This window comes from Lynx canadensis, chromosome B3, assembly GCF_007474595.2.
Source record: "Lynx canadensis isolate LIC74 chromosome B3, mLynCan4.pri.v2, whole genome shotgun sequence".
Taxonomy (NCBI): Eukaryota; Metazoa; Chordata; class Mammalia; order Carnivora; family Felidae; genus Lynx; species Lynx canadensis.
This window is the reverse complement of record NC_044308.2, coordinates 118,238,537-118,253,199: the sequence shown is the minus strand read 5'-3', so window position 1 is coordinate 118,253,199 and position 14,663 is coordinate 118,238,537. Positions and strand designations below refer to the sequence as shown.

The 14,663-nt window shown below is 38.2% G+C and overlaps 1 protein-coding gene across 3 annotated transcripts in view; it reads right to left on the bottom strand.

Annotated features, from left to right (window-relative positions):
• PSEN1 (presenilin 1) overlaps nucleotides 1–14,663 on the bottom strand; it is a 72,094-nt gene that overhangs the window by 52,526 nt on the left and 4,905 nt on the right. The window contains exons 2-3 of one of the 3 annotated variants that reach the window (XM_030319490.1): nucleotides 9,622–9,703; nucleotides 9,390–9,529 (exon numbers count right to left, since the gene is read on the bottom strand). In XM_030319490.1, coding sequence (XP_030175350.1) covers nucleotides 9,390–9,476 — 87 coding nt within the window. In that variant the 5' untranslated portion in view covers nucleotides 9,477–9,529; nucleotides 9,622–9,703. The remainder of the gene's footprint in view (nucleotides 1–9,389; nucleotides 9,530–9,621; nucleotides 9,704–14,663) is intronic. The other 2 variants (XM_030319493.1, XM_030319491.1) reach the window with 2 other exon arrangements.

The window sequence follows — 14,663 nt, the reverse complement described above, 5'->3', positions numbered from 1 at the left end:
CTCAGTTGGCTGAGCATCCAACTTCAGCTCAGATCATGATCTCAGGGTACCTGGGTTCAAGCCCCATGTCGGGCTCTGTGCTGACAGCTCAGACCCTGGAACCTGTTTTGGATTCTGTGTCTCCCTCTCTCTCTGCCCCTTCCTGGCTTGTGTGCTCACTCACATGCTCTCTCTCTCAAAAATAAATAAATAAACTTAAAAAAAAAAAAAGCCTACTATTAACTATTACCTTACACTACTGATTGGATAAGCCAAAAAAAAAAAAAAAATCCTGCTATTAACCATTACCTTATACTACTGATTGGATAAGCCATAAGTAACACACAATTGAAATTATCTCAAAATTCTCACTGTTACACATAATGCTTCAACAAATATGCTTGTCTACATTTCTTGGCACTCTTATGGTAATATTTGTATAACATAAATTTCCAAAAGTGGAAATCCTAGGTCAAAATGTGTGTACATTTTTAGACTTAACTGCCAAATTATCTCCAAAAGGCCTATGTATTTGCAGACTCAATTGACAACTTGCTTCCAAATAAACAGAAACTAGGGCGCCTGGGTGGCTTAATCTGGTAAGCATCCAACTTCGACTCAGGTCATGACCTTGCAGTTCATGAGTTCAAGCCCCATGTCAGGCTCTGTGCTGACAGCTCAGAGCCTGGAGCCTGCTTTAGATTCTGTGCCTCCCTGTCTCTCTGCCCCTCACCTGCTTGCATGTGGTCTCTCTCTCTCAAAAATAAACATCAAAAAAAATTAACCAAATAAACACAAATTAAACTCCCATGAGCAACACATGAGAACGCCTATCTCCCCATATCTTTAGTAGCAAGGAGTTTCTTTTATTTTTTTTTACGTTATCTCTACCCCCAAAATGGGGCTTGAACTTACAACCCAGGGTTGCATGCTTTACTCACTGAGCCAGCAAGGCACCCCATAGTGGGTTTCAATCCTTGCTCACTGATAGGTGAAAAATGAAAAGTTTTCACTTCTGTGTTTCTTCTTCTTATTAAGGTTGATCAACTAGTCTTTTCATGTATTTACAGACATTAATATTTCTTCTTATATTAGTATTGTTCAAATCCTTTGGCCATGCTGTTACTGAATTGTTCATATTTCTTTTGACTTCATAAGAATTCTTTGTACATTAAGGTATATCTGTCATTATGCATTATCAGCATAATAATAATTTGTCCAGTTTATTTTTTTCTTTTTTTTGTTTGTTTCTATTTGTTTTGTTTTTGCCCAGTTTATTTTTTTACTTTATTCATGGCAGTTATTGCCACACTTAAGTTTATAATTTTATATTGCTGGGGCGCCTGGGTGGCTCAGTTGGTTAAGCGTCGAACTTTGGCATAGGTCACAATCTCACAGTTCGAGAGTTCGAGCCCTGCACTGGGCTCTGCACTGACAGCACAGAGCCTGCTTGGATCCTGTCTCCCTCGCTCTCCTATCCCTCTCAAAAATAAACATGAAGAGAAGAGAAGAGAAGAGAAGAGAAGAGAAGAGAAGAGAAGAGAAGAGAAGAGAAGAGAAGAGAAGAGAAGAGATGAGATATGAGGTTAGTTCTATCAGTCTATGATTTGCTAACAACTTAATAAAGTTCTTCGCATTTAATGTTTTGAATTAAAAAAAGATAATGCAGAAAACCTTTATTTTTAAAGACTAAACATGCTGTAATTTTATAAATTTAGCAACTGAAGGTATTGGACTCACATAAGTACGCTTCAGCAATTGCTTTATATAGAGAATCATTATTGATCTTTCAATGGATTACTACTTTAAGGTTTCTATTTTATTTATTTCTGTTCCATTTACAAAGGACTGACATTTTCTAGTGTAAATCAAAAAGGCTGTTGACAATTTATTTCTTTAAGGTCTAGAAAATTTAGGTCAGAATAAAGGAACATGAATAAAAATTCCAAAATCTATTTATGAATCTTATCATTTTTCTCTGATGTCACTTTCCCTTCATTTCTTTACCTAAATAATTCGTTCTCAAACCCCAGACCGAAAGCACTGGCAAATTCTGAGAATGGATCAGAAATGCAAACTCTGTGACCCTATCTCAGACTTACAGGATCACTAACTTTGGGGTTGGGAGTCAAATAATTTTTATTAACAGTTCTTCCAGAGGATTCCAATGCACAAGAAGATTTGAAACTCCCTGCTCCAATATACATTTTAATTTTTTTTAATATTTTTTAATTTTATTTTTGAGACACAGAGAGAGCATGAGCAGGGGAGGGGCAGACAGAAAGGGAGACACAGAATCCGAAGCAGGCTCCAGGCTCTGAGCTGTCAGCACAGAGCCAGATGCGGGGGCTCAAACTCATGGAGTGTGAGATCATGACCTGAGCTGAAGTCGGATGCTCAACCGACTGAGCCACCCAGGCGCCCCTCTAATATATGTTTTAAAAAGGCTAATCAACAATATAAAAAAATCCTAGACTTACTCTAAAAAATTATTCTATGTTTTAGAAAACTAAGGTCTCAGCTAATCCACATAAAAGATGTAAATCTACACCAACTCAAAACATGAATTTTCACTATTCTGAAGTTTATACTTTCAATTTCCTCTAGTTCCAGTATATTCCTGTCACATCAGATGAAATGGAGGCTTCTGGCAAAAAATGATGACAAGTCAAGGAAAAAGAGCTCTACTCATCAAAATTTTGCACCATAAAAATAAAACATTACAAACTATTTTAACAGGTACAGTAAAAGTAAACCTAAGGATTATGACAGATCACAAACTACAGAAAAAGGCCCAAATAATGTTCTTGTTAGAGCTACTTTAATATCCAAACTATACAATACATTTAGGAAACCAAGAACTTCAACTATTTCACAACTTGTAAGCTTTGGCCTCTGTCAGAAATAGTTGACTCATTAGCTAGCTTCTAGAGATGGTGAGTAAACTAATGGAAAAAAAGTAAAAACTTTTGATAGAATGCCACCTCTAAGTAAGCAAGGCACACTTTCTTGAGGGAAAAAGAATAAAATGAATTCTCCACTTAGCTCCTGTGACATACCAAACTACCTTTTTTTAATGTTTATTTACTTATTGAGAGAGAGAGGGAGAAAAGAGAGAGAGAGAAGGGCAGAGAGAAAGGGAGAGAGAGAATCCCAAGCAGGCTCCGTGTTTACAGTACGGCTGACAGCGCCAGTGCAGGGCTTGAGCATGCGAACCAGGAGACCCTGGGATCACGACCTGAGCCGAAATCAAGAGTCAGACGCTCAACAGACTGAGTCACCCAAGCACCCCAAAACTTACTATTTTTTAAGGAAAATTTTCTAAAATGCATTGTAAACATTTCAGTCTTTTAAACTGGAGACTGACAAACATACCTCGAGGGCATAATGTAATATATGGCGATCAATACAGGCGCTTTCAAAGACCCAATGCTAGCATGCTGTTTTAGTTTCTTTTGCATCAGTTGCTCTAACTCTCCTACTACTCTTACTCACTCATCACAGAGAACCTTGAATGCTTCTCCCCTTTCCATAGATATTCCTCAAATAGCACACTGTCCTTTTGCAACTTTTCTTCACATTCAAAAACTTCTTTTAAAAATAATTTTCTAGGGTCGTCTGGGTGGCTCAGTCAGTAAAGCGTACGACTTTGGCTCAGGTCATGATCTCATGGCTCGTGAGTTCGAGCCCCACGTTGGGCTCTGTGCTGACAACTCAAGAACTGGAGCCTGCTTCAGACTCTGTGTCTCCCTTTCACTCTGCCCCTCCCACACTCATACTCTCTCTCTCTCTCCCTCAAAAATAAACATTAACATTTTTTTTTTAAAGACAACTAGTAGAAAAATGGGCAAAGAACATAAACAGGAATTCGCAGAAGAGGAAATGCAAATGGCCAATAAGAATAAGGAAAAAAGTTCCACCTTATTAGAAACTAGGAAAATACAATTAAAGTAACCTGAGGAGTCATTTCAAACCCATCCAACTGATACACACGAAGTCAGACAATACCAAAAACTGGCCAGGATATAAAAGAATGAAAACTGCTGTATGCTCTTGATATATAACCACTTCAGAAAACATACTGGCAAACTCTAATACAATGTAAGATCCATATACCCAATCATAGTGATTATCATTGAGAAGCTCTTACATGTGCAGAAGGATTAATGAATAAGAGTATCATTGCAACACTGCTGGTTACTGTGAAAAACTGGAAACTATTAAATATTTATAAACAAAAACTAGATTTTTATATGTTCACAAAATAAATAAAAAACGAATGAACTAGAGCTTTATGCATCTATATATACATAAATTCCGAAAACAGGTCTCTTCTGCAACATGTACTTATGCATTTCAAAAATGTGGGAATTTTCTTCTACAACTTTCACATACACACATATATTTCATACACAGTTTTAAAACCTGCAAAGTGGTGATATATTAAATATCGCTTATGTTCATAAATATAGTAAGCATGACAAACACTAAATTCAGGATAGCAACTAAAGGCCAGGAAAATAAGAAGGGGAATATGGGAGAGAGGCTCCAATTTTATCTTTAATTTCTTTCTGTTATATAATTAGACCATCTGTCCAAATTAATTGCAAATTTTGTTTAGTTTGGTGAGGATTTCATTTCATGTACGATCAATATATAACAGAAACAGAAAAACCTTAGTGAAAATACTCTTCAAAATTAACAAAGTATACAAAGCAAACATGACAAGACATTAAAGTTTAATAAAGTTGGGTGGTAGGTAAATGGGTACTTATTACATTATTTGTCATACTTCTTGCATACGCTTAAAATATTTCATATTAAAAATTTCAGAAATAAACATTTGGATTAAAACAAGACCACAATTTTTCAGCTCTCTTGACTAATCTCATCAAACTCTAACTCCCTTCACTGTGAATGAGATTACCCATAGCTGACAAAAGGAAAACCTCTTTTCTGGGCTAAGACAGCCCATCATCTATCTGCTAAGGATGGAGGAATGAAGTCATGGGCAACATTTTGTTTCTGGAAAGACAGAAATGTTTTAAATGTTATCTTCTACTTGAACACTAACGATATACCATTGCAATTATACTTGAAGTTACACAACAAAGTCATCTAACTGAGTAAGACTGGGTTAATCAGATCCAAATGATTTTAATTTCATTATACTTCTCATAGGGTAATCACCTTGATCTTATTTTCTCAGGACTGTCCCAGTTTTAAAACTGAAAGCCCTGTGTTCCAGGGACCTCTCAGTCTTGGGCATACCAGGACAGTTGGCCACCCTAACTCCTTGTCACAACAAAACTTAGGAGACAGAATTTATCTAATAAACCATCTTAATTATACAGATGGGGAAAATGGGGTACTAAGAAATTAAGTGAATTAAACCAACTTACAAACAGCTGTTTCACATTACACCTGGATGAGAGTTCTTTCCTTTAAAGGGCCTATTTATAGGTCACTCAGCCACAACCGCTAATTGCCAATTCATCACTGTTCCTGAATCCTCATAGGTCCCCCAAACCCAAAGGATTGCCCCATAAATTCAAGACTACAGATGCTCCTGACGTTGGAGGAAGAGACGGAGTAAAGGAATAGAAGTCCATTTTTTACACTGATATCTGAATAAATTCTGTAAGAAAGTTACTTTCCTTCTAGTTTCAAAAATATGTTTAAATGAATGTTCACTTATTTTTATAATATTTAAAATAACCTATATGCACACTCTAGGGGATATATTGTCATAGATAAGCACCTTAACAGAACATTTTAATAGCACTTTAATTCAGAGGCCCTAAATATATGGCCCTAAAACTAAATAATGTTTGTGACAGTATCTAGCACAGGGTCTAACTCACTGAAGACATTCAATATGTTAGTTTCCTTTCCTGAGCAGCATGGAAAGACTGAAACTTTCCACATCTCTCAATTTCCTTGTGATTCCTCTAAACTAGCCACTGAGCAAATAAAGAAATAAGCCTGATAAGGACTTTTGATGCCTGCAGAGGCTTGTCTTCATGTGCTTGTATCTAACAAATCCACTCTCCAAGAGGGGAAATAAAAGAGCTGCTTTCAATTAATCCACAAAAACAGTCATCTACATTCAATTTAAATTTGGACTTACCCCCATTTTTTCATAACCAACCAAAGCATGTACACAATGGCTTCTTTATAGCAAAAAAAAAAAAAACTTAACAATGAGATTCTTTTCCTTTTTGGTTTTGTTTTGTTTCAAGTACACTGGTGCAAAATGAATACACAAGACTTCGTATTTTCCTTCCCCAGAATTTTTTCATACAATATCTCCTTTTAGTATTGTAACATTTTCCTGGGGTAAGAGATAGTTGTAAGAACAGAAAGAACATTGGAGGAAGCTTGACATTAGAAAGCACAGTTTTATGTACCAGGTTTGTCCTATAATTTTCTATGTGATCTTGGACGAGCATTTAAACTGCAAAATGGGAATAATACCTATCCCATGGTAACTGGAAAGTATGAGAATGTATACAGAAGATATTTGTAAGCTGCAGAAGACATTTTTAAGAAGATAAACAAAAGATAAACTTATTTGATATCCCATAATCAATGGCAGGGTTAAAATTAAATAAATCAGGCCTGGTTTTCTAGGCAGTGGTCCCCTAAAAGATCTGGAAGGTACCATTGACAACATTAGCACTAAGACTTGCTAAAATTACACGAGTACATGTAATTATCAATAAAAATCCCATGTCAACTGTAACTCCTCTACAGCACCCTTTATTTCAATTTATCAATCACTAAGGTATAAAACAAGGCAGACAAAAAAAATATATATACCATGAAAGCCCCACAAAACCTGAGTGTGAGGGATGTAAGTAATACTGCATTAACAATGGAGAGCTAACTATGTGCCAAGCACCATTCCCACAGCTGGGGATACAGGGTTACACAGTAAAGGGAGGCAGATAAACACATTAACAAGTCAGTAGACAGTATGGTAGAAATGCTGATATGTGCTATGCACAAGTAAAGCATGGAAGGGTATAAGGGGTAGTAGGGTGGGGAAGGGGAGTAGAGGAAGGAAAGGCCTCACTGATAGGGTGACTCATGAGGTGACCTAAATAAAGCAAGTGAAGAAAGCCATCTGAGAAGAATGGGAGAATAATCCAGGACCCAGAGACAGAAATGAGGAAGCAGTGAGTAAGGGAGAGGTTAATAAGAGATAAGACAGAGATGGGGGCAAAGGAGAAGAATCCGGTCAAGACCTCAGACCTGATTTTTTCTGAGATGAGATACCTTTGGAAGGTTTGGAACAAATAGGTGACATATAACTGTGTTGTTGTTGTTGTTGTTGTTGTTTTTCCCCAAAATTTGTTAGTGGTGGAATCTTTTGTTCAAACGGATCCACAGAAGATCAATATGTAAAAAGATACAATAGAAGCTGCTCTAGTTAAGGAAGGGAAGTTTCTTAGTTAAGAAACTAAGTTGGGACTGTCCCCATTTTCCCTCTCCCTACTCTGAAGTAACAGTTTTACAAAGTCTGTGGCATTGAAACTACCAAGGAACTTCATAATCTGGTCTCATGCTAACTTTTCAAAAATCTATTCCAGGGAGGGGCGCCTGGGTGGCTCAGTCAGTTAAGCTTCCGACTTCGGCTCAGGTCATGATCTCGCAGTTGGTGAGTTCAAGCCCCGCGTCAGGCTCTGTGCTGACAGCTCAGAGCCTGGCACCTGTTCCAGATTCTGTCTCCCCTTCTCTCTGTCCCTCTCTGGCTCATGCTCTGTCTCTGTCTCTCTCAAAAATAAATAAACATTAAAAAAAATTTTTTTTGGTTTAAATCCATTCCAGGGAAATAGCAAAAAGGAGCATATCGAGCTGCTGTTACAAACATGTTTCCACAAAAACCAGTCTTTGTAACACCCATTATCAACCAAGAACTGAGGTAAAAACTCTTCTCCTCTCCCTTCCTTCACACACCCCTCGGACTACATACTACCCTTTACAGCTTGTGTTCCCTTTTAGGGCTTCCCCTGATAATTATTTTAACTTGATCTCACTTGATTAAAAATGTTCTGGCAGTACAGTGTGACCTGCCTCTGATGACATATCTCTGGATACAGCTTCCCTGTCTATTTATATTTTAGGAAAATTCTTCCTCCACTAGTGTTATTTCTTCTATCAGTGATGATAGAAGTTTGCTCTACTCTAATCCTACCCATTCATCAAAGAATATTTTGTGAAGCCTTCCTCCTCACATTTTGACCCTTAATTGGAATCCTAAATCTTAGTGTGAAGGGCACTTCCAGGCCATCTAGTTAGTGCTCTAGCTCATTGCTCATTCCACAGACTAACTCTCTGCAGATGTGGTTGGTAGTTTTCCAGCCTTCTCTGGAACTGCTTTTAGTGACAAACACAATTAAGCCACAAGGCAGTCCGCACCCTTTCAGATGTACAACAAATTATGAGATAATTCTTTTTTATTGACCCAGAACCTGTTTCCTTCCACCACTGGTTCTGCTCTCTAGTTCTAACAGGGGAAAGTCTGATCCCACCCCACCCAACCTGACCCCTCACAGCCTGCATAGCTTATAGTTGGCCTTCTATGTTCCCCCATTCTGGCTCCATCTCTAAAAATCCTACCAATTTCCCAGCTATCTCACAGTCCATCTGTGGGATCTACATTCAATCTGTAATGATTAGCTAACAGAGTTGCAGGCAGGTTGGGCATCTGTGTCTCATAACACTAATTATACCCCTTTCTTGATTCTCTCCTTTGAACTCTTTTTTTAATGTTTATGTTTATTTTTGAGAGAGAGAGCAAGCATGAGCAAGGAGGGGCAGAGAGAGGGAGATACAGAATCTGAAGTAGGTTCCAGGCTCCAAGCTGTCACCGCAGAGCCCAACTTGGGGCTCAAACCCATGAACTGTGAGATCATGACCTGAGCCAAAGAAGGATGCTTAACCGACTAAGCCACCCAGGTGCCCCTCCTTTGAACTCTCTTAGGATTTCTACACTCAGTCTTGCATTCGTCACTGTGCATTCTCCCAATGAGCATTTACTGGGCACTGTCACGAACCATTCTGGGTACTGAAAAAATAAAAGTAAATAAAATGTACTCAGCCCATGGAAGAGTAAGAGTAAGTTAATGTAAAATAACAAATAGCTGGGGAAGTTGGAGAGGATTTCATAGAGGAGGCGATATCTGAGGCAGGGAGAAACTATATTAACACCTACATCTCACACAGCCTTGTGTCCCCAGCACTAAATGGTACAATGCTCTGCCCTCAGTTGAAGTTCAGCAAACAGGTAAATTTGATAAAGCAGAGAAAGCTTGCTCAGTCCCCTCAGCCTCTCTTGGAAATGAGGGAAGGTGGTCACTGAATCCATAGTCTGGCAAGGGCAGTTTCAGGGGTTGACACTGTACCTGGCTACGTACAGTATTGCTCAGGTGGTTGTCCTCGGACATCTGTGCATTCTGGAAGTAAGACAAGGGTGCAGGTAACTCTGTCATTGGAGCAAGCGTATAGAAATACTTTTTCACAGAAAACAAAACCTCTTGGGGTTCTGAAAAAGGAAAAAGAAAACAATCCTTTGTGCATTACAATTATACTTTTATTTTCAAACACTTCCATAAATTACATTCAGCCAAAACAAACCTTTCTTTCATGTGTTCTCCTCCAAGCCAAGCTTTCTAAGGACCTCTCAGGCTGCTGTCATTTGCAGGCTCCCGGATCAGGTCTGAAATAGGATTTTACCAGGTCACCCAGAGTTGATCAAACCCTTATAAATCTATTCACATGAATCAAACACTTATAATACCAATTTGTAAACCAGAAATGTATTAATCTGCCATCAACTTCAAGTGACAAACTTTTGTCAGTTTGGTAATGAGTAAATCTACTTGAGAAACCAAGTATTTTCAATCACAAATATATCTAATGATTTCAGACTTAGAGCAAAGGGACCTAAATGATATTAAAGAATGTTCTCTTCAACATTCCTTTTCCTATGATGGCTAATCCAAATTAACTTTTCTATCTCTGTAAAATTGTCTAGGGCTTTTAATTTTGCAAAATTCTCTTTGTCGTCTCATTTATCCTTACCACAATGCCCCCAAGCCAGGGGAAGCAGGTAACATACCCATTTTACAAAAGCAGAAGAGGACCTAAGTTCAGCGACTTGCTTAAAATCACACAACTGGGCAGACCAGGACAAAAATCACAGACTCCTAACTCCCAGCCTTAGATCTCTCCTTTGCATCCTGGCCCAGCCTTATTTACACATTCCATTCGGTCTCCCAGAGTTCACCCTGGGGGGAGGTGGGGGGGGGGGGGCCACATTCCCATTTGCCTGTCTGCCTTAATTTCCATCAGCCAATATTTTTATTTCAACTTCCCTTTTCATAGAAAGTCTTCAGAAATACAGAAGGAAAAAAAAATCTGTTTGTATACCTAAGCAGTATTCTCATTTACACACAGTAAGACATTACCACTTACACACTCACACGAAAGTATTTTGTCAATGTCCGGTTTCATTTTCACTTTCAACTTGGGTATCCTCTACCCTGTAAATACTCTACTTTTTACATTCTAGTGATTTTTCATCAAAAACACTGAAGGCAGATTAAAAACACACACACAGAAAGTAATTCTCCTCTAGTACTGATTTCAAATTAACCCTTAATTACCTATACCTAGATCATTTAAATCATGACAAATTTTTAATCAAGGTATGCTTCCCTCCTATCCTACATACTTTTAAATACCATGCCAACCTTTGTCCTCCCTTCCAGCTTCAGCCCATGGGTAGCTGACATGAAATCAGGGGATTGCAAACGAGTATTAACTAAATAAGAAATAACTAATGTAAATTTGTTTTAAAAATAAAGTTAAACATACAAATAGAGACAACAGTCACCTTTATGGTGGTTATTTACTCAAAATGGATATTTGGGAAGTTTTTGCGAGTATTGGTAATGTTTTGTTTCTTGATCTGGGTGCTAGTTACACAGGGATTTCAGTCTGAAAACGCATTCAGCTCTGTACCTATGATGTATGCACATTTCTATATGCTTCAATTTAAAAATTCAGAGATTTTTGTGGAAGTAAACCTACATTTATGGTTATTCATACCATTGGTCCTGTCTCTTAAAACGAATACAATTAAGACTTGGCAACATGTATGTTAGCTTACCTAAAAGAGAGCTGCATGCCAATAGAACAGATATATTTTTTATAAGTCCAATAAACATTCAAAGTAAATATTCTGATCTATGCTTCTAAGATATTTTAAAGTTGACTATCTCATTGAAATTTTAACATTAATGTAGCATTAATGATCAGCAAACAGAACACATATTAATCCCTTCTTTCCCACAAAAACATCCAGTATAGTACCTATCACCTCAGCTAACCCAGAAATGCCAGAGAATGGCAAACAGAAACAGCTACAAGTTGGTCACTTCCACTGATTGCCTGCTATACCAGATCATTTGAAGTATAGCTCTATTACAGAAAAACCTTCAGAAATCTGTCATTAATATTCTCATATAATCCCTCAGAAACAAAATAACAAATAAATAAGAGAGTGTTAGCCAAATGAAACAAGCAAAATACAAGAAGGGGCCATGCGGGCAAAAATAAATAAAAAGTAAGTAAAGTATATTACCAGATAAAATAGGAAAAGAAAAGTGATTGTCTATTTACTAAATAGTAGTTTACTGGTTTTTTTTTTTTTTTAACGTTCATTTTTTTATTTTGAGAGAGAGAGCCGCGAGCGGGGAAAAAGGCAGAGAGCAAGCTCTCGCTGTCAGCACAGAGCCCAACTGGGGCTCAAACTCACTAACTGTGAGATCACGAGCTGAGCTGAAATCAAGAGTCAGATGCTTAACTGAGCCACCGAGGCACCCCTACTGGCTATCTATTTACACCAAAACTCAGACACAGATACTGAGGGGATTTACTTAATTGCATTCACTTCATCCACTTTACATATGAAAGCCATGTGGCACACAGAAGTCTACTAACTTGCACAAGGTCACATCCAGTAAGCAAAGGAGCAAAGCAACAGCTCACATACTACATTATGTTGCCTCTGTGCAACATACTCCATCCCTGCCCTTTGGGAGTTTACAATAAGCATTGAGTTACATTATGAAACAAAAAAAGTTATAGTGAGCTGATTTTTATTACTACTAGAACTGCTGCTTAGAAGTAAATGAGATCTTTAAAAAAAAAACCTAGTAAATGAGATCTTAAACTTCAATGACTGATCTAACTCTAAATTAAAAATTGAAGTGTCGGGGCGCCTGGGTGGCTTGGTCAGTTAAGCGTCCAACTTCGGCTCGGGTCATGATCTCACGGTCCGTGAGTTCGAGCCCCGCGTCGGGCTCTGTGCTGAGAGGTCAGAGCCTGGAGCCTGTTTCAGATTCTGTGTCTCCCTCTCTCTCTGCCCCTCCCCTGTTCATGCTCGGTCTCTCTCTGTCTCAAAAATAAATAAACGTTAAAAAAAAAATTATTAAAAAAATTGAGTGTCAAAAGTTTTCCCAATATATACTCCTAGTATTTGTATCTGGTCATTTTAATTTTAGTAGTTTCTACTAGTAGCTTTAGGTTTATAGGATCTGTTCAGGTATTACAAGAAACCACACAAACTGATTATCACACTGGAGATTTCTCAGACAAGTCTTGTAAGAAGCATCAATAATGTCGTAGTCACTTTGGCATATCCCAATATCACTTTCAAAGGCATATCCTGTATTTACATGTGAAAAATTAAGGGTCAGGAAAGGTGAAAGAATTTGCCAGTGCATGATTATGGGGCAAGTAACACCGGTTCCAGAACCCAAGTATTCTGATGCCCAGCCCAGGTCTTTTCCAGCTCACTTAGAGAAAGCTCATGCTTCCACTGATGCTTAGAAGATCACAAAGCTACAGAGTGACCCTTCTTGGAAGGGCTGCTCTTTACATGGAGCTCAGCAGGAACCACAGGCAAGCACCAGCCTGGCCTGGTGAACAAACAAACATTGTTGGTACAAAGAAAGGCACAGGCAAAGCCTGATTTGATTCTGGTCCAGTAACAGCTGAAAACAATTGAGTACTGCATGAAGAAGGCCAATGACCCAACTGTCCAACTGTCCAGGCAGTGTGGCAAAGGACACTACTTGATTTTATAACATCCTTAGCATTCTTGCCCTGAGAACCAAAAAACAAAACAAAACAAACAAACAAACAAACAAAAAAAAACCCCAAAAGATAGCTGTTGGGAAGTGAAGATCTTGTGACCCGAACTGCAAGGGGATGGAAGTAGATTTTGCTGTTTTCTCTCTCTGGCCACCTGCTAAAGATTTTCTGAGACTGACAGAGCACAACACTTGAATTCACTGCCATCCATTTCCTTTTTCTCAAGACACCTGCTCAATCAAATAAAAGGAAAAAGAAATCCTTCTCTGATGGGCAACTAAAATTTCCATTATACACAATGATACTAAAAAACCCCAGAAGAATACAAATAATCTCAAAGCTTACATATGCTGAACAAAAGTCCATCTAATCAGAAAACCTATCCATCAGCACTTCAAAAAGTATCATAAGAGCAAAGGTTTAGAATCCCAAAAATAAGTTCATTAAAAGTCGCATTTAAGGAAGCACCAACAGAAACATACATTTCTGTCTCTCACTCCATCTCAAGGTAACAACTAAACCTCAAACTCTTACAGTAAGCTTACTTAGTTACTGATATTTCTTTCTTCACTGTCAGAGATAAACGTAAAAATTTGTGGTTTTTTTTTTAAGTTTGTTTATTTATTTATCTGGGGAGAGTGTGCACATACACAAGCTGGGGAAGGAGCAGAGAGAGAGGGAGAGAGAGAATTCCAAGCAGGCTCCCACAGCCTGACTCCAGACTTGGACCCACAAACCTTGAGATCATGACCTGAGCCAAAATCAAGAGTTGGACACTTAATGGACCAAGCCACCCAGGCACTCCAACAAAATTTGTATTCCACATAAACAAACATCTCCGTGAAACTTATCACGATCTTGTCCAGCACAAAGAGTTGGTGGTTTAATGACTCTAGTCAATTGACTAGTTTCTTCTTCACTTAGAAAACCACCATAAATAGGGGCGTCTGGGTGGCTCAGTTGGTTTAGCATCTGACTTCAGCACAGGTCATGATCTCACAGTTCATGAGTTCCAGCCCTGCATCTGGTTCTGTGCTGACAGTGAAGAGCCTGCTTCAGATTATGTCTCCCTCCCTCCTTTTGCCCCTCCGCTGCTTGCACTCTCTCTCTCGAAAATAAATAAACATTAAAAAAAAAAAAAAACCACCAAAAGTATTTTTTTAAGTACCTTTGTATCGTGATGCTAAGAAGTTTTTAAGTGCCAAATGAGACTGATTTATTTTCCACAAAAGTTATTTATCAGCTTTGATGTTAGTTTGACAGCTTCTTCCTGGACAGGCCACCCAAGTTCTGATTATATGGATGGGCTGGGAGAGCCTCTATTTGAGTTTTCAAAACCTCACATCCAACAATAAATGTAACCAATCTCCAAACTGCATTCATAATTAAAGTTAATAAAAATAATTTAAAATTAACTTAAAACTTCAGGAATATATATATACTGGAAAGACTCTGAATTTTAAGAGGCTGGGAGCAAACAATTTCCTCAGTCTTACAGGAGGCTTTGTGAAGGTGGT